The following is a 27,074-nucleotide window of genomic DNA, read 5'->3' as shown; positions in this document are numbered from 1 at the left end:
AGTGAGCACATGGTAGGTTTCATACTGGTGTGGTTCTCTGTGGCGGCCATTGTTTCTGTGATGCTTTGTCTATGGGGTGGAGTGGCCCAGAGTCAGGCCACTGGGACGCTCCCCCCGTTGGGCATGGGGTCTCGGAGGCATTTGTCGCCGCCGGGCGCTACGCCAGTGTCAGGTTAGGGATCCACTCTAACGAGGTGGCCTTGACGTGGCGAGTGGGCTTGTACTTTTTGATCAAAATGTATACTAACAACCTGTTAGTTTTTGAAATTATGCTGGGAAGCAAGTAGATCAAATTACAAATGGTGGATGTGCGGCTGTGTTTCTTTTTTTGTGTTGCACACACACACACACACACACACACACACACTATATATATATATATGTATATTTAATAAAAGTAAAGTGACAATGACCAAAGTCGCTGTGTAACCTAAAAAGCCAGACATGTACTCACTTAGTGAGGTGCTGCTGGATGTAGTTTGTCGCTCTTCCTATTTGCTCCTCAGTTAGCAGCGGAGTCACAGTCATTATACAGCTCCACATACAGAGCGCGGCCAGGATCATGTGTCTCATCCTCGTCTGTAACTACAAGAATAGATAAACATACACAGGAGCAGTGATTATATATGTAAAGCTTAGTGTGATTGGTGTCATATAGAGACTCTATTGCAAAGAATCAAGTAGTTTTTATTGAATAATTGTCACCTGCAGGCCTCCCTGAGTACAGATAATGTAGTAGATGTGACCTGCAGTCCTATGTAACACCACAGATAACACAGTGATAACTCTCTGAGTACAGATAATGTAGTAGATGTGACCTGCAGTCCCATGTAACACCAAAGATAACACAGTGATAACTCTTTGAGTACAGATAATGTATAGATGTGACCTGCAGTCCTATGTAACACCACATATAACACAGTGGTAACTCTTTGAGTACAGATAATGTATAGATGTGACCTGCAGTCCTATGTAACACCACAGATAACACAGTGATAACTCTCTGAGTACAGATAATGTAGTAGATGTGACCTGCAGTCCTATGTAACACCACAGATAACACAGTGATAACTCTCTGAGTACAGATAATATAGTAGATGTCACCTGCAGTCCTATGTAACACCATAGATAACACAGTGATAACTCTCTGAGTACAGATAATGTAGTAGATGTGACATGCAGTCTTATGTAACACCACAGATAACACAGTGATAACTTTCTAAGTACAGATAATGTATAGATGTGACCTGCAGTCCTATGTAACACCACAGATAACACAGTGATAACTTTCTAAGTACAGATAATGAGGTCACATGATCCATACTGCACCTGTGATGTCTTTGGGGGTCTCTGGAGGCTTCTCAGTGATGTCTTTGGGGGTCTCTGGAGGCTTCTCAGTGATGTCTGTGCTCGGGGTGTTGTGTGGAGCTCGGGGGCTGCAGGGTTTATATCCTCAGGACTGAGGTGTGGACTCTCTTAGTGATTGGTCTCTCACATACAAAACAAAGTGATGAAATAACTCTGTAAAATAGACAATTCTCAGGAAATGTTATTATCTACAAATGTCTCTTAGTGAAGACTCTCCATGTGATCAGCATGTCCCCTCCACACTGGCACTGTCCTCATTGGCCAGTAAAGACATATATCAGGAATAAGACCACAGTTGTATTCATAGCATAAGCTTCTTTAGATTTATCAATACGGTTGCACTAGATTTTTTTAACTATGTAAAAAAGATCTTAGAAAGTCCAACATCACACCAATTCTACCTATATGGGCACATTTTGTGTATTATATGATGCTGCCTTATTAGATCAGAGGTTTTGTAAGCTTGTGTATGGGCGTATACTATATTTTTATATGAAGTAGCAGAACTATAACAAATATATTACTGTCACTATATTTGACATGTATGGTTCTAGTATTTGGATATAACTTGGAGCCAAGTATATTTTTTCCATGTCAGGGATCTGACCAGTTCTCAAGGTAGACATGACCAGTCTAGTGTTACCGAGGAACAATCTTATGATAAAGAGGAGAAAGAGGGATTAGATAAAGGAGACGGAGAAGAATTTAGGCTCCCAGAGCTGTCTGTTGGGGCTGATGAGCCAAAGAGGACCATGTCTCCATTCCACTTTGTTCTGATAACATGGCTTGCGATTTCCTGAACTTCTGGCCACCATCTTTCTAGCATGTAGAAATGTCCCCCTCAAATCACTTTCATCAATATAAAGCAGTACTCCTCACCTAGACATCTTATCCCCTATGCAAAGGATAGGACATATAATGTCTGTTCACGGGGGTCCGGATGCTGGGACCACAGTCATCCGGTGCAAGGAGCAAATTCTACTCTGTGCAGGATAATGAGCGACCACAGCCGTTACTCGCTACCCATTCATGTCGATAGGAGGAGGCATGACTGCTAGTACATAGCCCCTCCTATAGACATGAATGGAGGGGGCATGGCATGACATTATAGACATGAAAACTCCAAGCTTCCGTGTTCACAACACTGCAGTGTCAGCCCGGAGATCGCGTGTGGTATGCTTTGGTTAGGGGATAAGATGTCTAGCAGCGGAGTACCCTTTTAACCTCTTAAGGACACAGGGCGTATCTGTACAGCTTGTGCTCGCTCACCTGTTAAGACATGGGATCATGAGCTGACCCCGCATCATAACGAGGTGGTCCAGGTAGCTATCAACTGGTAGGACCCATGTCTGATGCCCCGATCGCGGTGATGCCCAGCAGTAACCCTATAGACACGGCGATCAAAGTTCATCGCCGTGTCTAAAATGTAAAAGAAGCATTCCCGGCAGCTCAGTCAGGCTGATCGGGATCACCTCAGTGAAACCGTGGTATCCCGATCAGCTTGGAAGATGGCAGGAGGGCACTTACCTGCCTCCTCACTGTCCGATCTCTTCTGCAATGCTCCAGCTGGCAGATAACACTGATCAATGCTATGCTATGGAATAGCATTGAACAGTATATGCAATTAGAAGATTGCATGAAATAGTCCCCTATGGGGACTAAAAAAAATTGTGTAGAAAAATAGTAAAAAAAATTAATAAATGTGAATTAGTGTGCCTCATCCTCGTCTGTAACTACAAGAATAGATAAACATGCAAGGGAGAACCCACCTTTTCCCAAATTCCATATAAAAAAAATATGTAAGCATAATAAAAATAAACATATGTGGTATCGCCACTTGCGTAAATGTCCAAACTATAAAAATATAATGTTAATTAAACAGCAAGGTCAATGGTGTATACATAAAAAAAATTCCAAAGTCCAAAATTGTGTATTTTTGGTCATTTTGTATACCCTAAAAAAAAAAAATGTATAAAAAGCGATAAAAAAGTCCCAAAAACTAAAATGGTACAGATAAAAACTAAAGATCACAGCACAAAAAATTAGTCCTCAAATAGCCCCATATGTGGGAAAAATAAAAAAAAGTTATAGGAGTCAGAAGATTTCAACTTTATGCATACAAATTTTGGTGCATTTAGTTATAATTTTTTTAAGTGGTAAAATAAAATAAAACCTACATAAATTGGGAATTCTTGTAACCGTATGGACCTACATAATAAACATAAGGTGTCATGCTGCACTGCGTAGAAGTGGGAGCCGCTACAAATATAAATTTTTTGCTTTCGCCATAGATTTTGTGGTGAAATGACTAATGTCATTACAAAGTAAAATTGGTAGCGCGTAAAATGAGCCCTCATATAGGTCTGTAGGTGGTAAACTGAAAGCGTTATGATTTTTAGAAGTTGAGGAGGAAGAAAACGAAAGTGCAAAAACCCTGAGTCTTTAAGGGTTTAAAGTTAGTATATTGGTCACTCCATCTTCCTCTGCAGATAAATGTGGGGGTCTAATCTGCACCAAAGCAACCATATGATACATATAGATTAGTTTATATTTTCTTTGTCTAACTACTTGATATTAATACATTTGTATATCCTTTTTTTAGTACCACGGATTAAAGGGGTACTCCGAGTTCTTTTATTTTACCTCCCACTGATATTGCTTTCCTTTTCTTTCTGCCGGCCTCAGCGTTGTGCCATCTCATATAAGCTGAGCTGCAGTGTGATGTGTTGGGCCCGAGCACCGTGAAGAAAGCCGGCCCCGAGCCCAATGCATCCCACTGCCTCTTAGTCTATCACCGACTGAGGGGGATATTGCTGCTGCCATTGATTACCTGAACGCAATGTCAGGTGTCGGGACCCAGAAGCAGAAGGAGATCAGGGCTGGAGGACAGTGATACCAGTGGCAGCGGTGGGAGGTAAGTTAAAGGGGTACTCCGCCCCTAGACATCTTATCCCCTATCCAAAAGATAGGGGATAAGATGTCAGATCGCCGCGGTCCTGCTGCTGGCGACCCCCGGGATCGCTGCTGTGGCACTCCGCTGTAATTACTGCACAGAGCAAGTTTGCTCTGCACGTAATGACGGGCAATACAGGGGCCGGAGCATCATTACGTCACAGCTCCGCCCCTTGTGATGTCACAGCCCGCCTCCCCAATACGAGTCTATGGGAGGGGGCGTGGCGGTCGTCACGCCCCTGCCAAAGACTTGCATTAAGGGGGCGGTCCGTGATGTCATGAGGGGTGGAGCCATGACGTCACGCTGCTCCGTCCCCTGTATTGCCCGTCATTACGCACAGAGCGAACTCGCTCTGTGCAGTAATTACAGCGGGGTGCCGCAGCGGCGATCCCGGGGGTCACCAGCAGCGGGACCGCGGCAATCTGACATCTTATCCCCTATTCTTTGGATAGGGGATAAGATGTCTAGGGGCGGAATACCCCTTTAAGGTTTATTCTTTTATCTGTGGCATACTGGTCATTTAGGGATAATAGAGATACTTGTATTTATCAGAATTTATTAGAATTTTAGAAAATTTTGTATTTAGCCATCTTTTATCATTTTGGTCTTTTCTTTTTCTTTGCAGAGTATTATGTGAATATGATATGTGAAGTAAAGGGGTATTCCAGGAAAAAACTTTTTTTTATATATCAACTGGCTCCAGAAAGTTAAACAGATTTGTAAATTACTTCTATTTAAAAATCTTAATCCTTTCAGTACTTATGAGCTTCTGAAGTTAAGGTTGTTCTTTTCTGTTTAAATCCTCTTTGATGACACCTGTCTCGGGAAACGCCCAGTTTAGAAGCAAATCCCCATAGCAAACCTCTTCTAAACGGGGCGTTTCCCGAGACACGTGTCATCAGAGATAATTTAGACAGAAAAGAACAACCTTAACTTCAGAAGCTCATAAGTACTGAAAGGATTAAGATTTTTTAATAGAAGTAATTTACAAATCTGTTTAACTTTCTGGAGCCAGTTGATATATATATATATATATATATATATATATATATATATATATATATATATAAAAGTTTTTTCCTGGAATACCTCTTTAACTTCTGTGATTGAATTTGATGTGGTTATACTGTGATGTGGATACAAATGTTATTACTAATGTATTATTCACTGACTTTGTGTCTTGTTTTGTTTTTTTAATACTCATTAATGTTTATTGCTTGTTGCCACCAATAAATTTGAATATTTTATTATATCTATGTTAACATTATTCTATTGCAAAAGCTATTTCCTAGCTCTATGACATTAATGAACTCATACCTGAAAATTATATTTTTTAGTAGGCCCAATTGAGGATGATTTGCATCCTGTTTGCCAGACTTTTTGTATTTGTATTCATGAAGGTCAAATATTTTATTAAGTTATGAAATATTTTTTCAATATTATTTTAAGCATTATGGTTTATTTTTACCATAATGCTTAATTTTTCATTGACATATTACATTATTCTAATAACATATTACTCACAGATCAGATTGTGATGCAGCTGCCATCACATTTTCCAGTCCCGATCATGCCCCCATTCTCATAGTTTCCTCTGATAGGAAGCTATGAGAATGGGGGCATGACCAGGACTGGAAAATGTGATGGCAGGTGCATCGGGGGATTGAGAGAGGTAAGAATGTGCTCTTTTATTTTAGGAAAGTTTTCTGTTTGCCTGTTAAACCCCTTGTAGTGTTGGACCTTCTATGTACCACGGAATATTTGCCCTATAATATGTTGCTATTGCAGGTCTTTTTGAAGTTTTGCTGTTTGTACATGTACTATGTTTTACTGCTGAAGAAATAAAGGTTAACTTATATTAAAGGGATTCTCTAAGCTTTTTTGTTCATGATCTATCCTTAGAATAGGTCATTTATATACAATTAGTGGGGTTTATGCAAAGCCCCAACAGTTGTGGAACTGCTCTGCCACTTACAGGTTTGGCTTTGGGACAAGTTGGGAGCAGAGTTTAAGTATTCACTTGGTTTTCACCCTTTATCCTGCTGCAGGATGGACTTCAGTTGCAGGGGAAATCCCAGTTTGCTACCACAAGAGTGGTCCTGGTTAAGTGGCAGCTGGCCAGTCAAGCCAAAACGCATTGGTACCAAGCACTAGGGATACAGACAAAGGGGGGGGGGGGGGGTGAGTTGGCACTGTAGATGGCAAAAGCATAGCAAACAGTGTCTAATGTAGGAGAGCTAAGCAGATTTTAAAAGCAGAGCTGAGTAGCTCAGAAGCAGCTAGGTAGTGTTTGCTCAGAATACAGAGGCATGGTCAACAGTCCAGATCATACGCAAGAGGGCAACAAAACACAGGAGGATCAGGTAGGGACAGAGTCAGGAAACAGGCTTAGGTCAGGAGCACAGAAATAATGCAGACAGGAACCTTCAATGTTGCTTGGGCATCAGGGAAAGAGTGGAGCAGGATTATATATGGGTTCCTGTTCTGCATGATGCACACAAACACTTAAAGCTGTAGTATTGGCACCACCTGCGACAGTAAGGAGGAGGAAGTCCAGAGCATGCAGTGAGAAGGGAGAGCAAAGCAGGGGGCTCGACTGTGATGAGAAGAGGGATGTGCTGCGCTACCAACAGCTGGCATTACAGTTTGACTCCCAACAACCTCACTAATCAGCTAATTGAAGAAAATGCTGTGTTTATGCAGATTCTTCACTTTATACCTGGCACAATGCTTCTACACCGGTAGATAAATGGACTTTATCATTGAAGAAAAGTAGGCCATGGATTCCGAGGCATTGTACTAGGTAATAGAGTCTTCTCTTCAAGATGTTCCTGGTGATCTTCAAAGTGTGATGGACGACATTCTAAAGGTGTCTGGATTTGGTAAATTTCTCTGGATTCAGTTGCCTCATAATTCAATGCTTCCTGCACCCACCAAAGTAGTGTCAGGAGTAAGAATAGTTCGGCCTCGTCTTCCCCTGCCACGAGAGGACATGAGAGGAGTTGTGTCATTTGTGGCAGCGACTTCTCTAAATACAATCATCATCCATAAATAGATCTGAGAAGTGCTTGGACATGCTAAGGTCAAATGGACATCAACATCTACCAGGCTGAAATGCTTTTCTATCATACATCGAAAGTCAACTTCGAGGACAACTTCCTCTTTTGGTAAAAAACCACAACCGCATACTCCTTCTGCACTAGTTGAAAAATAACAAAAGAAAACTATATTGTTGGGCCAGGAGACTTGTGTAAAACTGGAGGCCAAAATATAAAAAAAATATAAAAAAAATTAAGAAATTCATATTTTTTTCTACCCACTTAGCAAAACAACAACAACAAAAAATTTTTTTTTAAAATTTAAAAATAACAAAATAAGAAATCTGTTTCCATTCTGTTTTTGTAAATAGAGATGGGTGAATCGAATCGGACAAAGTCGAATTAGTTTTAAATTTCATGAAAAATTTGATTCGGACCGAATCCGGACTTCAACTTAATTCGAAAGATTTAATTTCTTCATTAGCGACACCCCCTGCGATCGTCCTGTGTAATGTATAGATGCGAGTGGCTTTCTCCTGCACTTGCATCTCTGCAATAGATACAATCGCAGCAGGTGTCAGGAGTGATGCCTGCTGTGATCTGTCCTTAACTGCAGACACAACTGCTTCCAACATGGAGCACACTCTGCTTAATAGTGAGCTGCCACGGCTCCTGCGGCAATTGCGGTGTCCAGTCTCCGCTCTGCACTGAAAAATTCCCGGCCAGTGTATGGATGATATTTTTCCACAAAATGCCGTACCCCCGCATATCACTTGCCGTACCCCTAGTGGTATGCGTACCAAGGGTTGAGAACCCCGGCACTACATGGCCAAAAGTAAAAAAAATAATAATAATAATAATAATAATAATAATAAAAAAAACAACACATGGCTGTTCATATGAAGATAGGCTATTGTGCAGCTATAGCTGCACAATAGCCTATCTCCATATGAACAGCCATGTGCTGTTTTTTTTTATTTTATTTTTATTCGTCTTATTCTTATTATTATTATTATTATTATTTTTTTTTTGGGAAACTTTCTGTAAGATTTGCTAGTGTGTCTGATGGATTCGGGCCCAATCACCCATAAGAATATGAGTGAAGACTGGTCTGATGTTGGAGGAGAAGGTTTAGCTCACAATCTGCCCTCCAACTCATCTGAAGGTATTGGATGAGGTTAAAGGGGTATTCCAGAAAAAAACTTATATATATATATGGCTCCAGAAAGTTTATCAGATTTGTAAATGACTTCTATTAAAAATGTTTAATCCATTCAATCATCAGCTGCTGAAGTTGAGTTGTTCTTTTCTTTCTGGTAACCGTGCTCTCCGCTGACATCTCTGCTTGTCTCGAGAACTGCACAGAGTAGAAGAGGTTTGCTATGGGGATTTGCTTCTACTCTGGACAATTCCCAAGATAGGTGTCATCAGAGAGCACTTAGACACAAAAGAACAACTCAACTTCAGCAACTCATAAGTACTGGAAGGATTAAGATTTTTTAATAGAAGTAATTTACAAGTCTGTTTAACTTTCTGAAGCCATATATATATATATATATATATATATATATATATATATATATATATATATATATATATATATATATATATATATATATACAGTTTTTTCCTGGATAACCCCTTTAAATTCAATATTAAGAAATAGTACAGATCTTATCACAACTGTAAATATCCCTTTAGGGTAGGGTCACATATGCCATATTTTGTGGCGTATTTTCTACAGCTGATTCTGCTACCCCTTGACTTCAATGTGTAGGAAAATATGCAGCAGCAAACACTCCCCAAAATACTGCACGTGTGACTCTACCCTAAAATGTTCTCTCTATGAGTGATCAGGATTACAGACACTGGGATATGGGAAACTCTTAAAGGAAACTCTACTTAATCTTAGTATCTGTTCTCCAACTGCTGAATATTTACTTAAAGGTGTACTCCGATGCTTACATAGTTACATAGCTTTGAGGGGCTTTAACCTGGAACAGTTTTTCCCCACATTTTTTATTGACCATTTATATACTTATATACGTTCATCATAAACAAATGTAATTCTTCTAATCTTTCCTCATAGCTCAGATGTTCCGGCCCCTTATTAGTTTAGCTGCGCGTCTCTGCACCTTCTCCTGATCCACAACGTCCCTTTTAAAGGACATGTCCGGTGCTCACTTTTCTTATTGTATCCGTTCCGGGCTGCAAAAAAAAAGAAAATAAGCTTTCTCTTGCCTGCCTACGCTCCCCCGGTGCTCCGGTACAGGCTTTCGTCCCGGGGCTGTATTCTTCTTACTTCCTGTTAGCCCTGCACGTCACACGGAGCTTCAGCCTATCAATGGCCGAGGCGGGACATCGCTGCGGCCAGTGATAGGTTGAAGCTCCGTGTGACGTGTCGGGCTAACAGGAAGTAAGAAGAATACAGCCCGGGGACCGAACACCTGTACTGAAGCACCGGGGGAGCCTAGGCAGGTAAGAGAAAAGTTGTTTTCTTTTATTTTTCAGCCCGGAATGGATAAAATAAGAAAAGTGAGCACCGGACATCTCCTTTAAGAACTGGGGACCAAAACTGAACAGCATATTCCAGGTGAGGCCGTACCAATACTTTATAAAGGGGGAGTATTATAGAATGCACCAATGCTTTATAAAGGGGGAGTATTATAGAATGCACCAATGCTTTATAAAGGGGGAGTATTATAGAATGCACCAATGCTTTATAAAGGGGGAGTATTATAGACTGCACCAATGCTTTATAAAGGAGGTTACATAGTTACATAGTTACATAGTTACATAGTTAGTACGGTCGAAAAAAGACATATGTCAATCAAGTTCAACCAGTGAATTGAAGGGTAGGGGTGTGGCGCGATATTGGGGAAGGGATGGGATTTTATATTTCTTCATAAGCATTAATGTTATTTTGTTCCAGGAATGTATCTAATCCTGTTTTAAAGCTGTTAATTTTTCCTGCTGTGACCAGTTCCTGAGGTAGACTGTTCCATAAGTTCACAGTTCTCAGGGTAAAGAAGGCGTGTCGCCCCTTGAGACTAAACTTTTTCTTCTCCAGACGGAGGGAGTGCCCCGTCATCCTTTGGGGCGGGGTTTAACCTGGAACAGTTTTTCTCCATATTTTTTGTATGGGCCATTTATATACTTATATACGTTTATCATATCCCCCCTTAAACGTCTCTTCTCAAGACTAAACAATTGTAACTCCTTTAATCGCTCCTCATAGCTAAGATGTTCCATGCCCCATATTAGTTTAGTCGCGCGTCTCTGCACCCTTTCCAACTCCGCAATGTCCCTTTCATGAACAGGCGACCAAAACTGAACAGCATATTCCAGGTGAGGCCGTACCAATGCTTTATAAAGGGGGAGTATTATGTCCCTGTCCCTTGAGACCATGCCTCTTTTGATACATGACAATATCCTGCCGGCTTTGGAAGCAGCAGCCTGACATTACAAGTCACCCAGATCCTTCTCTACCAGTGACTCTGCCAGTTTAATCCCCCCTAAGACATACGACGCATGCAGGTTATTAGTACCCAGATGCATAACTTTACATTTATCCACATTGAACCTCATTTGCCAAGTGGAGGCCCAGACACTTAGTCTATCCAAGTCATCTTGTAACTTATGCACATCCTCTATAGACTGTACTGTGCTACAAAGCTTGGTGTTATCTGCAAAGATAGAAACAGAGCTGTTAATACCATCCTCTATATCATTGATAAATAAATTAAACGACAGCGGGCCCAGTACAGAACCTTGTGGTACACCACTAATTACTGTGGACCAATCAGAGTACGAATCATTGACCACCACTCTCTGGGTACGATCCATGAGCCAGTGTTCAATCCAGTTACAAACTAAAATTTCCAAACCCAAAGACCTTAACTTACCTGTCAGACATCTGTGAGGGACAGTATCAAACGCTTTGGCAAAATCCAGAAACATTATATCCACAGCCATTCCTCTATATACAGGGCCCCCCTCTATATACACAGCCCCCCTCTATATACACAGCCATTCCTCTGTCAAGGCTTCTACTCACCTCTTCATAAAAGCAAATTAGATTGGTTTGACAACTTCTATCCTTAGTAAACCCATGCTGGCTATCACTTATAATACAGTTATCCCCTATGTATTCCTGTATGTAATCCCTTATAAGTCCTTCAAACAATTTACCCACAATGCACGTTAAACTTACCGGTCTATAATTTCTTGGGGAAGACCTAGAGCCCTTTTTGAAGATTGGCACCACATTCACCTTGCGCCAGTCCCTTGGCACAATACCAGACACCAGAGAATCTCTAAATATCATGAACAAGGGTACAAATATTACTGAACTTACCTCTCTAAGAACTCTTGGGTGTAGTCCATCCAGTCCAGGACATTTGCTTACATTTTCTTTACTTAACTTACCTTGTACCATCTCTACATTAAGCCAGTTCAGTACATTACATGATGTGTTACCAGCACTGACCTGTACATGATGTGTTACCAGCACTGACCTGTACATGATGTGTTACCAGCACTGACCTGTCCAATGTCAGCTCCTCCTTCTTCCATAGTATATACAGAACTAAAAAACCCATTCAGTAGCTCCGCCTTCTCTTGATCGCCCGTGACAACCTCCCCATTATCATTATTAAGGGGTCCTACATGCTCTGTCCTTGGTTTTTTTGCATTTATATATCTAAAAAAACATTTAGGATTAGTTTTGCTTTCTTTGGCCACCTGTCTCTCGTTTAGAATTTTTGCTGTTTTTATTACATTTTTACAGATTTTATTAAGCTCTTTGTACTGTTTAAATGTTATAGCTGACCCATCAGATTTGAATTTTTTGAAGGCTATTTTTTTTGTTGTTTATTGCTCTTTTAACATCATTTGTCAGCCATGTAGGATTTAGTTTTAGTCGTTTAGATTTGTTCCCCTTTGCTATATATTTAGCTGTATAGTTATTTAGAGTTGATTTAAAGATGTCCCATTTACCTTCTATATCAGTATTTGAGAACACCTCCACCCAGTCTATGTCCTGTAGTGCAGATCTCAGCCCAGGGAAATTTGCCTTTTTAAAGTTATATGTTTTTGCCTTCCCTGCCTGTCTTTGTTTTCTACATTTTAAGTCAAAAGTAACTGTTACGCCGAGCGCTCCGGGTCCCCGCTCCTCCCCGGAGCGCTCGCAGCATCCTCTCATTCGCAGCGCCCCGGTCAGACCTGCTGACCGGGTGCGCTGCAATATCACTCTCAGCCGGGATGCGATTCGCGATGCGGGAGGTGCACGCTCGCGATGCGCATCCCGGCTCCCGTACCTGACTCGTTCCCCGTCTGTCTTGTCCCGGCGCGCGCGGCCCCGCTCCTTAGGGCGCGAACGTGCCTGGTCTCTGCAATTTAAAGGGCCACTGCGCCACTGATTGGCGCAGCAGGCTTAATCAGTGTGTTCACCTGTGCACTCCCTACTTATACCTCACTTCCCCTGCACTCCCTCGCCGGATCTTGTTGCCATTGTGCCAGTGAAAGCGTTTCCTTGTGTGTTCCTAGCCTGTGTTCCAGACCTCCTGCCGTTGCCCCTGACTTCGATCCTTGCTGCCTGCCCCGACCTTCTGCTACGTCCGACCTTGCTTCTGTCTACTCCCTTGTACCGCGCCTATCTTCAGCAGTCAGAGAGGTTGAGCCGTTGCTGGTGGATACGACCTGGTTGCTACCGCCGCTGCAAGACCATCCCGCTTTGCGGCGGGCTCTGGTGAATACCAGTAGCAACTTAGAACCGGTCCAACAACACGGTCCACGCCAATCCCTCTCTGGCACAGAGGATCCTCCTCCTGCCAGCCGAATCGTGACAGTAGATCCGGCCATGGATCCCGCTGAAGTCCCACTGCCAGTTGTCGCCGACCTCACCACGGTGGTCGCCCAGCAGTCGCAACAGATAGCGCAACAAGGCCAGCAGCTGTCTCAACTGACCGTGATGCTACAGCAGCTATTACCACAGCTCCAGCAACAATCTCCTCCGCCAGCTCCTGCACCTCCTCCGCAGCGAGTGGCCGCTTCCGGCCTACGATTATCCTTGCCGGATAAATTTAATGGGGACTCTAAGTTTTGCCGTGACTTTCTTTCGCAATGTTCCCTGCACTTGGAGATGATGTCGGACCAGTTTCCTACTGAAAGGTCTAAGGTGGCTTTCGTAGTCAGCCTTCTGTCTGGGAAAGCTCTGTCATGGGCCACACCGCTCTGGGACCGCAATGACCCTGTCACTGCCTCTGTACACTCCTTCTTCACGGAGATTCGAAGTGTCTTTGAGGAACCTGCCCGAGCCTCTTCTGCTGAGACTGCCCTGCTGAACCTGGTCCAGGGTAATTCTTCTGTTGGCGAGTACGCCATCCAATTCCGTTCTCTTGCCTCCGAATTATCCTGGAATAATGAGGCCCTCTGCGCGACCTTTAAAAAAGGCCTATCCAGTAACATTAAAGATGTGCTGGCCGCACGAGAAATTCCTGCTAACCTGCATGAACTTATTCATCTTGCCACCCGCATTGACATGCGTTTTTCCGAAAGGCGTCAGGAGCTCCGCCAGGATATGGACTTTGTTCGCACGAGGCGGTTTCTCTCCCCGGCTCCTCTCTCCTCTGGTCCTCTGCAATCCGTTCCTGTGCCTCCCGCCGTGGAGGCTATGCAAGTTGACCGGTCTCGCTTGACACCTCAAGAGAGGACACAACGCTGCATGGAGAATCTGTGCCTGTACTGTGCCGGTACCGAACACTTCTTGAAAGATTGTCCTATCCGTCCTCCCCGCCTGGAAAGACGTACGCTGATTCCGCACAAAGGTGAGACAGTTCTTGATGTGAACTCTGCTTCTCCACGCCTTACTGTGCCTGTGCGGATATCTTCTTCTACCTTCTCCTTCTCTGCTATGGCCTTCTTGGATTCCGGATCTGCAGGAAATTTTATTTTGGCCTCTCTCATCAACAGGTTCAACATCCCGGTGACCAGTCTCGCCAGACCCCTCTACATCAATTCTGTTAACAATGAAAGATTGGACTGTACCGTGCGTTACCGCACGGAACCTCTCCTAATGTGCATCGGACCCCATCACGAAAAAATTTAATTTTTGGTCCTCTCCAACTGCACTTCTGAAATTCTTCTCGGATTACCGTGGCTTCAACGCCATTCCCCAACCCTTGATTGGTCCACAGGAGAAATCAAGAACTGGGGTACTTCTTGTCACAAGGACTGTCTTAAACCGGTTCCCAGTACTCCCTGTCGTGACCCTGTGGTTCCTCCTGTATACGGTCTTCCTAAGGCTTATATGGACTATGCTGACGTTTTTTGCAAAAAGCAAGCTGAGACTTTACCTTCTCACAGGCCTTATGACTGTCCTATTGACCTCCTCCCGGGTACTACTCCACGCCGGGGCAGAATCTATCCTCTGTCTGCTCCAGAGACTCTTGCCATGTCAGAGTACATCCAGGAGAATTTAAAAAAGGGGTTTATCCGCAAGTCCTCCTCTCCTGCCGGAGCTGGATTTTTTTTTGTGTCCAAAAAAGATGGCTCCCTACGCCCTTGCATTGATTACCGCGGACTTAATAAAATCACGGTAAAAAAACGCTACCCCTTACCTCTTATCTCGGAACTCTTTGATCGCTTACAAGGTGCCCACATCTTTACCAAACTGGATTTAAGAGGTGCATATAATCTCATCCGCATCAGGGAGGGGGACGAATGGAAGACTGCATTTAACACCAGAGATGGACACTTTGAGTATCTGGTCATGCCCTTTGGCCTGTGCAACGCCCCTGCCGTCTTCCAAGACTTTGTTAATGAAATTTTTCGTGATCTCCTATATTCCTGTGTTGTGGTTTATCTGGACGATATTCTGATTTTTTCTGCCAACTTAGAAGAACACCGCCAGCATGTCCGCATGGTTCTTCAGAGACTTCGGGACAATCAACTTTATGCCAAAATGGAGAAATGTCTCTTCGAATGTCAATCTCTTCCTTTCCTAGGATACTTGGTCTCTGGCCAGGGACTACAAATGGACCCAGATAAACTTTCTGCCGTCTTAGATTGACCACGCCCCTCCGGACTCCGTGCTATCCAACGTTTTTTGGGGTTCGCCAATTATTACAGACAATTTATTCCACACTTTTCCACTATTGTAGCTCCTATCGTGGCTCTAACCAAGAAAAATGCCAATCCCAAGTCCTGGTCTCCCCAAGCGGAAGACGCATTTAAACATCTCAAGACTGCCTTTTCTTCTGCCCCCGTGCTCTCCAGACCTGACCCATCTAAACCCTTCCTATTGGAGGTAGATGCCTCCTCAGTGGGAGCTGGAGCTGTCCTACAAAAAAATTCTTCCGGGCATGCTGTGACTTGTGTTTTTTTTTCTAGGACCTTCTCTCCGGTGGAGAGAAACTACTTCATTGGTGATCGAGAACTACTGGCCATTAAATTGGCGCTTGAGGAATGGAGGCACCTGCTGGAGGGATCAAAATTTCCAGTTATCATATACACTGATCACAAGAATCTCTCCTATCTCCAGTCTGCCCAACGACTGAACCCTCGCCAGGCTAGGTGGTCGTTGTTCTTTGCCCATTTTAACTTTGAAATCCATTTTCGCCCTGCTGACAAGAACATTAGGGCCGATGCCCTCTCTCGTTCTTCTGATGCCTCTGAAGTAGAGGTCTCTCCGCAACACATCATTCCTCCTGACTGTCTGATCTCCACTTCTCCAGCCTCCATCAGGCAAACTCCTCCAGGGAAGACCTTCGTTTCTCCACGCCAGCGTCTCGGGATTCTCAAATGGGGACACTCCTCCCACCTCGCAGGCCATGCGGGCATCAAAAAATCCTTGCAACTCATCTCTCGTTTTTATTGGTGGCCGACTCTGGAGACTGATGTTGTTGATTTTGTGCGGGCCTGTACTGTCTGTGCCCGGGATAAAACTCCTCGCCAGAAGCCTGCTGGTCTCCTTCATCCTCTGCCTGTCCCTGAACAGCCTTGGTCACAGATTGGTATGGACTTTATTACGGACTTGCCCTCATCCCGTGGCAACACAGTTGTTTGGGTGGTCGTTGATCGATTTTCCAAGATGGCACATTTTATTCCTCTTCCTGGTCTTCCTTCAGCGCCTCAGTTGGCAAAGCAATTTTTTGTACACATTTTTCGCCTTCACGGTTTGTTCTCGCATATCGTCTCGAATAGAGGCGTCCAATTCGTGTCTAAATTCTGGAGGGCCCTCTGTAAACAGCTCAAGATCAAATTAAACTTCTCTTCTTCTTATCATCCCCAATCCAATGGGCAAGTAGAAAGAATTAATCAGGTCCTGGGTGACTATTTACGGCATTTTGTTTCCTCCCGCCAGGATGACTGGGCAGATCTTCTACCATGGGCCGAATTCTCATACAACTTCAGAGTCTCCGAATCTTCTGCTAAGTCCCCATTTTTCGTGGTGTACGGCCGTCACCCTCTTCCCCCCCTCCCTACTCCCTTGCCCTCTGGTTTGCCCGCTGTGGATGAAGTGACTCGTGATCTTTCCACCATATGGAAAGAGACCCAAAATTCTCTTTTACAGGCTTCATCCCGGATGAAAAGATTTGCCGATCAGAAAAGAATAACTTCCCCCATTTTTGCTCCCGGAGACAAGGTATGGCTCTCCGCTAAATATGTCTGCTTTCGTGTCCCCAGTTACAAACTGGGACCACGCTATCTTGGCCCTTTCAAAGTCTTGTGCCAGATTAACCCTGTCTCTTACAAACTTCTTCTTTCTCCTTCTCTTCGTATTCCCAATGCCTTCCATGTCTCTCTCCTTAAACCACTCATCATTAACCGCTTCTCTCCCAAACTTGTTTCTCCCACTCCTGTTTCTGGTTCTTCTGACGTCTTCTCCGTGAAGGAGATTCTGGCCTCCAAGACTGTCAGTGGAAAAAAAAAATTTGGGGTGGATTGGGAAGGTTGTGGCCCAGAAGAGAGATCCTGGGAACCTGAGGACAACATCGTAGACAAAAGTTTTATCCTCAGGTTCTCAGGCTCCAAGAAGAGGGGGAGACCCAGGGGGGGGGGGGGTACTGTTACGCTGAGCGCTCCGGGTCCCCGCTCCTCCCCGGAGCACTCGCAGCATCCTCTCATTCGCAGCGCCCCGGTCAGACCTGCTGACCAGGTGCGCTGCAATATCACTCTCAGCCGGGATGCGATTCGCGATGCGGGAGGCGCCCGCTCGCGATGCGCATCCCGGCTCCCGTACCTGACTCGTTCCCCGTCTGTCTTGTCCCGGCGCGCGCGGCCCCGGTCCTTAGGGCGAGCGCGCGCCGGGTCTCTGCAATTTAAAGGGCCACTGCGCCACTGATTGGGGCAGCAGGCTTAATCAGTGTGTTCACCTGTGCACTCCCTACTTATACCTCACTTCCCCTGCACTCCCTCACCGGATCTTGTTGCCATTGTGCCAGTGAAAGCGTTTCCTTGTGTGTTCCTAGCCTGTGTTCCAGACCTCCTGCCGTTGCCCCTGACTACGATCCTTGCTGCCTGCCCTGACCTTCTGCTACGTCCGACCTTGCTCTTGTCTACTCCCTTGTACCGCGCATATCTTCAGCAGTCAGAGAGGTTGAGCCGTTCTGGTGGATACGACCTGGTTGCTACCGCCGCTGCAAGACCATCCCGCTTTGCGGCGGGCTCTGGTGAATACCAGTAGCAACTTAGAACCGGTCCACCAACACGGTTCACGCCAATCCCTCTCTTTAACAGAGGATCCACCTCCTGCCAGCCGAATCGTGACAGTAACTATATTGAACCTCATTTACCCAGTAGATACCCAGTGTTACGCCTAGCGCTCCGGGTCCCCGCTCCTCCCCGGAGCGCTCACGGCGTCTCTCTCCCTGCAGCGCTCCGGTCAGTCCCGCTGACCGGGAGCGCTGCACTGTCTTGGCCGTCGGGGATGCGATTCGCACAGCGGGACGCGCCCGCTCGCGAATCGCATCCCAGGTCACTTACCCGTCCCGGTCCCCTGCTGTCATGTGCTGGTGCGCGCGGCTCCGCTCTCTAGGGCGCGCGCGCCAGCTCTCTGAGACTTAAAGGGCCAGTGCACCAATGATTGGTGCCTGGCCCAATTAGCTTTATTGGCTCCCACCTGCTCCCAGACTATATCTGCTCACTGCCCCTGCACTCCCTTGCCGGATCTTGTTGCCTTGTGCCAGTGAAAGCGTTTAGTGTGTCCAAAGCCTGTGTTACCTGTACTTCTGCTATCCATCTTGACTACGAACCTTGCCGCCTGCCCCGACCTTCTGCTACGTCTGACCTTGCCTCTGCCTAGTCCTTCTGTCCCACGCCTTCTCAGCAGTCAGCGAGGTTGAGCCGTTGCTAGTGGATACGACCTGGTTGCTACTGCCGCAGCAAGACCATCCCGCTTTGCGGCGGGCTCTGGTGAACACCAGTAGCCTCTTAGAACCGGTCCACTAGCACGGTCCATGCCAATCCCTCGTTGACACAGAGGATCCACTACCTGTGACCGAATCGTGACAGTAGATCCGGCCATGGATCCCTCTGAGGTGCCGCTGCCAAGTCTCGCTGACCTTCCCACGGTGGTCGCTCAGCAATCGCAGCAGATTGCCCAACAAGGACAGCAGCTGTCGCAGTTGACCGTCATGTTACAGCAACTTCTGCCTCTGCTACAGCAGCAACCATCTCCTCCGCCAGCTCCTGCACCTCCTCCGCAGCGAGTGGCCGCTCCTAGCCTCCGCTTGTCCCTGCCGGACAAATTTGATGGGGACTCTAAACTCTGCCGTGGATTTTTGTCTCAGTGTTCCCTGCATATGGAGATGTTGTCGGACTTGTTTCCTACAGAACGGTCTAAGGTGGCGTTCGTAGTAAGCCTTCTTTCAGGAAAGGCCTTGTCTTGGGCCACACCGCTCTGGGACCGCAATGATCCTGCCACAGCCACAGTCCAGTCCTTCTTCGCTGAAGTCCGGAGTGTCTTCGAGGAGCCAGCCCGAGCTTCTTCTGCCGAGACTGCCCTGTTGAACCTGGTCCAGGGTAATTCTTCAGTGGGCGAGTACGCCATCCAATTTCGTACTCTTGCTTCCGAGTTATCATGGAATAACGAGGCTCTCTGCGTGACCTTTAAAAAAGGCCTATCCAGTCGCATCAAGGATGTGCTGGCCGCACGAGAGATTCCTGCCAACCTCCAAGAACTCATCCATTTGGCTACCCGCATTGACATGCGTTTTTCTGAGCGACACCAAGAGCTCCGCCAGGAAAAAGACTTAGATCTCTGGGCACCTCTCCCACAGCGTCCTTTGCAGTCTACGCCTGGGCCTCCCGCCGAGGAGGCCATGCAAGTGGATCGGTCTCGCCTGACCCAGGAAGAGAGGAATCGCCGTAGAGAAGAAAATCTCTGTCTGTACTGTGCCAGTACCGAGCATTTCTTGGTGGATTGCCCTATCCGTCCTCCACGTCTGGGAAACGCACGCACGCACCCAGCTCACGTGGGTGTGGCATCTCTTGGTTCTAAGTCTGCTTCTCCACGTCTCACGGTGCCCGTGCGGATTTCTCCTTCAGCCAACTCCTCCCTCTCAGCCATGGCCTGCTTGGACTCTGGTGCCTCTGGGAATTTTATTTTGGAGTCGTTTGTGAATAAATTCCGCATCCCGGTGACCCGTCTCGTCAAGCCGCTCTACATTTCCGCGGTCAACGGAGTCAGATTGGATTGCACCGTGCGTTACCGCACAGAAACCCTCCTGATGTGTATTGGACCCCATCACGAAAGGATTGAGCTCTTCGTCCTCCCCAACTGTACCTCTGAGGTCCTCCTCGGTCTGCCATGGCTCCGGCTTCATTCTCCCACCCTTGATTGGACCACCGGGGAGATCAAGAACTGGGACTCCGCCTGCCATAGGAAGTGCCTCTCCCCCCCTCCCAGTCCCGTCAGGCAAGCCTCAGTGCCTCCTCATGGCCCCCGTCCTGGTGACACACTGCCCCGTGCCAGGCTTCGCCCTCTGCCCTCCCTCCCCATTCCCACTCCTGCTGTACTGCCTGCCGTTGAGGAAACCCTCCATTCTTTCCCGGTGTCCTCATCCCAGGGGAGGCAGTTACCGGACAAAGAAAAGGGGAGACCTAAGGGGGGGGGGGGGGTACTGTTACGCCTAGCGCTCCGGGTCCCCGCTCCTCCCCGGAGCGCTCACGGCGTCTCTCTCCCTGCAGCGCTCCGGTCAGTCCCGCTGACCGGGAGCGCTGCACTGTCTTGGCCGTCGGGGATGCGATTCGCACAGCGGGACGCGCCCGCTCGCGAATCGCATCCCAGGTCACTTACCCGTCCCGGTCCCCTGCTGTCATGTGCTGGCGCGCGCGGCTCCGCTCTCTAGGGCACGCGCGCGCCAGCTCTCTGAGACTTAAAGGGCCAGTGCACCAATGATTGGTGCCTGGCCCAATTAGCTTAATTGGCTCCCACCTGCTCCCAGACTATATCTGCTCACTGCCCCTGCACTCCCTTGCCGGATCTTGTTGCCTTGTGCCAGTGAAAGCGTTTAGTGTGTCCAAAGCCTGTGTTACCTGTACTTCTGCTATCCATCTTGACTACGAACCTTGCCGCCTGCCCCGACCTTCTGCTACGTCTGACCTTGCCTCTGCCTAGTCCTTCTGTCCCACGCCTTCTCAGCAGTCAGCGAGGTTGAGCCGTTGCTAGTGGATACGACCTGGTTGCTACTGCCGCAGCAAGACCATCCCGCTTTGCGGCGGGCTCTGGTGAACACCAGTAGCCTCTTAGAACCGGTCCACTAGCACGGTCCACGCCAATCCCTCGTTGACACAGAGGATCCACTACCTGTGAGCCGAATCGTGACACCCAGACACTGTACCGTACTACAAAGCTTGGTGTCATCTGCAAAGATAGAAACAGAGCTGTTAATCCCGTCCTCTATATCATTAATAATAAAGAGCGGGCCCAGTACTGAACCTTGGGTATCACATATAATACTATTATGCCCTATGTATTCCTGTATGTAGTCCCTTATGAGTCCTTCAAACAATTTTCCCACAATGCACGTGCTGCAGAGTTCTTGACATTTGTTCTGAACGTTACTAGCCAAGGGCCATGATCGTGATGTCATGACCACACCCTTGGGATGTCACGGCCACAACCCATCCATTCACATTGATGTCCTGCCCGGTACAGTGATACGTTGAGCGGCAGTTTGACGTAATGGGCCCGGGCATATAGGTTAGAAAAAGAAAAAAAAAACAAATGCCGGATAATACCTTCAAAACATAAAAGGAATCCAATATATATGGCAGCATAGAAAACTGTTTTCTAAAATAAAATACCTTTATGCGATAGACAAGGCTGTGAGGCTTTATATTGGCATTTTGGACATGATAAGAAAATTCTAGAGAATTTCCAGAGATCTGCTGTCACAGTGCATGTGCTAAGCTGTGTGTAGTGTATAGTATAGTAATGCACAGGGTGGAAACAGGGCGCTACAGTTCAGACGCAGAAAATTGTATAATGAGTTAAAGGGAATTTAAAAATATCCATCTCTCCATATATCAGCCGGATATTTACTTTGTTTGTAAGCAAGAATGCACAAATATAAATAAATATGAGTCCAGTTTTAACACAGAAGGAGAGTATACACCAGGCACTACTGAGTCCAATTAGCCAGATAGAGCTACGGAGGTGGTTCTAGCTGCCGTGACTAATATGTTTCAGCAATCCCGCTAGGTGGAGGTGCAGGCTCGTATGTAGAGACAACTCTTAACAGCAAAGTTTAACGAAGTAGAAAGAAAGTCGCACTCACCCCGTAGTTGCGCTATAGCAAATCTTGAATTTTATTCACACCGACAAGTGGAACAATAAAAGCGGTCACACACGTGGGGAGCGAGAGCAGCCGCTCTCAAGATGCGGGGCACACCACCAAGGCTACTAGTTTCGCGTCACAGGTCGACGCTACGGAGGTGGTTATTTTGTATTATCTTTTGTATTACTATGTTTTTAATAGGTTTTAGTGTTTATACTGCACTTTTTTAATGTTGCGGTCACCACGCCCCTTTCCTTTGTTCATGGATACAAATACACCTCCACCTCTGATGGTAGGCGTATACGTTATTGGCCGGAAGAAGCGTCGACCTGTGATGCGAAACTAGTAGCCTTGGTGGTGTGCCCCGCATCTTGAGAGCGGCTGCTCTCGCTCCCCACGTGTGTGACCGCATTTATTGTTCCACTTGCCGGTATGAATAAACTTCAAGATTTGCTATACCGCAACTACGGGGTGAGTGCGACTTTCTTTCTACTTCATTAAACTTTGCTGTTAAGAGTTGTCTCTACATACGAGTCTGCATCTCCACCTAGCGGGTTTGCTGAGGCATATTGGTCACGGCAGCTAGAACCACCCCCGTAACTCTATCTGGCTAATTGGACTCAGTAGTGCTTGGTGTATACTCTCCTTCTGTGTTAAAACTGGATTTGGATTGCTTGTTGTTTTCTGCTACACCATGAGCACACTTAACCCTTCAGGAGCCAACGCCTCTATGGACATTGCACAAAATACGGGTCATGAGTCAGACTGCACTATGCACGTGGGTCGAGCAGATGCGGGGTCATACTTTACAATTTGCCATTCACATGATAACCTTACTATCCTGAGCACTAAAAACCTGGAATTCCGAGTACACTCCTTGAATGAAAAAGAAATGCAAACATACTGGACCATACTATCTTTGGAAGCTTATATCAAGAGCAATCGGGTGCCACGGGGATTCCGTGTATATAAACCCCCCTCACAATTCCAGAATGACATGGGTATTGTACAAGCCTGGGAAGGAGCATACTTGCAACATTTTCAAACTTTACAACTATTAGTATATCAAAAGAATAAAATGGAATATGAAAAAATTGCACAAGAATTATGTAAAGCAAAAAATGCACTAAAAACGCGGCTGTCTGAAGAGAAATATATCACCTCCATGAAAAATCTGGATAAGAAATTAACCATTTTGCAAGCTGACATAAAAGAACAAAAGAGGGACAAGTATATTAGAGATAAGCATGATTTTGAAAACGGATGTACTTTTTCTTGGAAGAACTCTAATTATGCCACTGAAAATAGATCTAGAAATAAAAAGAGGAATACAAAATCTGGTCGCATGCAGAGTCAGAAGAACAAATCAGGGAAACTAAAACTGTGTCTGACTTCTTGACTACAGAGTCAGACTCTAGTCTCTCTGAAGATACAGCATGATCCCGTATCCCTGAGCAACCCAATACATCTACCGCTGTCCCTTTAGGAAGCGCATCAGGAGAGGAAGAGGGAGAAGGAAAAAAAGCAAAATACACACAAGGAAAATCTTGGAAGAGAAAAGGAGTGGCTTGGAAACAACAGTAACTGTGGACAATGTAGTGAACTTGACAGATGTAGTCCAAGATAAGGACTGTATGTCGTTCCAATCTAAAGGACTCAATTTCGGACTACACGATAAATTCAATTCTACACATTTTGAAATTGATCTACACAAGGCATTACGTAAAATCTGTCTTAATACATTTTTTTGCAAAAAAGTGGCAGTATCAAAAAGCCAGAGAGTACTATGCTATTAGAAGGGGAAAAACCATGTGCGGTTTCTAGGCTGGGATTTATGGTGTCCAACGAATTTACAGAACAGGATCAATGTAACGCAGAGATGCTATGTGATTTAATGGAAGGTGAAGTTCCCACATTCCCAAGTTTGGAGGAAATTGATGAACAAGCTTACTTCCAGAGAGGGAATAAATCTACATTCTCTCCACCGATCGTTCCTGGAGGAAATGCGGACCTGTTCTGTAGAGCAGTAAAAAAAAGATGTAGAGGCCCTTATTTATCCTATACCTGAAAAGAATATTACCTTGAAAGAGAAAAGGGCTTTAGAGTAGTTAGGAAAAAGAAAAGATCTTCTAATAACTAGGGCTGACAAGGGAGGAGCGGTGGTGGTCTGGGGTGCACAAGCCCATAAAATAGAAGTAGATCGCCAATTAGGTGACAGAGCTGTACATATACCCCTTAAGTAAAATCCCACTAGGAGGACCACTGACAATCTCCGCTCCCTCCTAAGGCGCCATACTGAAAATAAAATGATTTCTGAAAAAACTGCCGAGAAGCTCCTACCTGCTACATCAAGGCCAGCTAGATGGTACATATTACCTAAAGTACATAAGACCTATACAATCCCACAGGACGGCCCATAGTGGCCAGCATAGGCTCCGTCACTCAGCCACTATCTGCATACCTGGAATGGTTGATAGCCCCTTTACTAAAACATATCCCTACTTTGCTTAAAGATACTGGAGAATTATTGGGAGCCTTTAAAATGTTTTACCTTTCAGGAATCCTATAGTTTAGTATCCCTTGATATTGAATGCCTCTATACTCGCATCCCTTACGATGCGGGTATAGAGGCTATGGATTCCTTTTTGACCGAGGCTGAGAGGTCAACAGGCTTCAGGAGGTTTATTTGTGAATCCGTAAGATTTCTTCTTGAGAATAATGACTTCAAACATGGAGACCAGTGGTACAGGCAAGCCGATGGCACTGCAATGGGCTCGCCTGTATCATGCACTTACGCAAAGTGTTTCTCACTATGTTGGAGAAAAAATTCCTATTTTCTGGCAGCAATCCATACATGGATAAAAATTGTCTTTTTTCTCAGGTATGTAGACGATGTTCTAATAGTATGAAACGGTACTGAAGAAGAATTCCAGAGCTTCGTCTGCTACCTGAATGAAAAGAACACCGTTAATATGCTTTTTACCTATGTATATGGAGGTCGCTCCTTTGAGTTTTTGGATGTTAAGCTGAACATTAGTGAAGGTGAGCTTCAAACTACAGGCTTCAGGAAAGCTATTTCTAAAAATACATTACTTCATTATAGTAGCTCCCACCCCAGTTACGTTAGAGATAACATGCCATATAGCCAGTTTTTAATGTTAAAAAGGGTTAACAGTAATAACGATACATTTATAACACAGGCAGAAGAGTTAAAAGGAAGATTAAGAGAACGGGGTTATCCACCAGTTATAATAGAGCAGGACTATAAAAAAAAAACAGAAATGAGAGATAGAGAAGACCTAATAATCCCAAAGAAAAAGAAAAAACACCAGAAAAATAACAAACGCATTGTATTTTCTTTTGCTAACTCACCCATCAACCATATAATAAAAAAGAACATTATTGACAACTGGTATTACTTTGAAAATGATGAAGAATTGAGTGAGGAAGCAAAGTAAAGCCGAAAATCCACCACAATTGGAGACGTAATTAAAAAAACATAAAAAAAAGTGTCAGGATGGAGATGATCACTGGTTGAAAAAAGTCACACCTAAGGGAAATTTCCCATGCGAGAATTGCAAATTTTGCCAATTTTACTTGTCTAAAAGAAATTTTATAGTTGGGGGTGTTAACATTTTCGTCAACCAATTGATCACCTGTAAGTCAACTTACATTGTGTACTGTCTAATATGCCCTTGTAGAAGATACAATGTAGGCAAAACTAAACAACAATTATGCACATGTATAAGGGAGCATCTATATTCTCTCCGGACAGGCAAGGGGTCCCCTCACTTCATCGCTTATATGACTGAATGTCATGGCGGTGGGAGCCGGGGGCTCATGTTTGCCGGATTGGAGAGAATCAAGAGCATATCTGTCGGCACAGATAAACACACCTTCCTGCTACGCAGGGAGGCGTTCTGGATCATACGGCTAAATGCTATAGGGCCGACAGGTATGAATGACAGACAAGATCTGTCAGCTTTTTTGTGAATCTGCTACCAGAATAGGTGGTTATTTTGTATTATGTTTTGTATTACTATGTTTTTAATTGGTTTTGGTGTTTATACTGCACTTTTTTTAATGTTGCGGTCACCACGCCCCTTTTCCTTTGTTCATGAATACAAATACACCTCCACCTCTGATGGTAGGCGTATACCTTATTGGACGGAAGAAGCGTCGACCTGTGACGCAAAACTAGTAGCCTTGGTGGTGTGCCCCGCATCTTGAGAGCGGCTACTCTCGCTCCCCACGTGTGTGACCGCTTTTATTGTTCCACTTGCCGGTGTGAATAAACTTCAAGATTTGCTATACCGCAACTACGGGGTGAGTGCGACTTTCTTTCTACTTTGTTAAACTTTGCTGATAAATAAATATGAGTTTAGCGAGTCGAGGCCCCCGAACCTGGTTTTGATCCGGGGGGTTCGCTGCTCGCACAACTCTCAATCATGTAGTGTCTGAGTTGTAGCGCAGCTGGACAGCAAGGAGTTAGGGGTTAGTCTAGGTTCACACTGCTGTTTGCATCCGACCTGTTAAGGATCCAATTCACTCTTTTTGTTTTTTAGCCGATCAGACCCTGAAAAGGGTTGGATGCAAGTGGCTACTGCCGTGTCCCGATGGCTCCCATTCACTTGCATGGGGTCCGTCGGTGTCCCGGTAATTTTACAGAATTTTAGCGGAGAAAAAAATAGAGCTTGCACAATTTTTTTCTCCGCTAAACTCCCGTCTTTTTGGATGGATTGCAGACTTAGAATAGCGCAGTCCGACGGCAATGTAAACGAGGCCTTACTGTAATCAAAAACAACTTTTGACAAATCCATCAGACATGTCAAAAGTTTTTGATGGCAGCGGGTCTGAGGACTGAGACCCACTGCGTTCGTTAATGACGGGCCAGGGGAGCCTGAGGGGCTGAGACCCACTGCGATCAACAAC

At 45.3% G+C, this 27,074-nt stretch overlaps 1 protein-coding gene across 1 annotated transcript in view; it reads right to left on the bottom strand.

Moving 5' to 3' along the window:
* LOC130360490 (uncharacterized) overlaps positions 1-27,074 on the bottom strand; it is a 44,074-nt gene that overhangs the window by 5,112 nt on the left and 11,888 nt on the right. The window contains exons 2-3 of the mRNA XM_056562981.1: positions 1,330-1,488; positions 455-585 (exon numbers count right to left, since the gene is read on the bottom strand). Coding sequence (XP_056418956.1) covers positions 455-573 — 119 coding nt within the window. The 5' untranslated portion in view covers positions 574-585; positions 1,330-1,488. The remainder of the gene's footprint in view (positions 1-454; positions 586-1,329; positions 1,489-27,074) is intronic.

The sequence above is a fragment of the Hyla sarda genome, chromosome 3 (assembly GCF_029499605.1).
Source record: "Hyla sarda isolate aHylSar1 chromosome 3, aHylSar1.hap1, whole genome shotgun sequence".
Taxonomy (NCBI): Eukaryota; Metazoa; Chordata; class Amphibia; order Anura; family Hylidae; genus Hyla; species Hyla sarda.
Note: the sequence above shows the minus strand (reverse complement) of the source record. Positions and strands in the feature narration are given on the sequence as shown.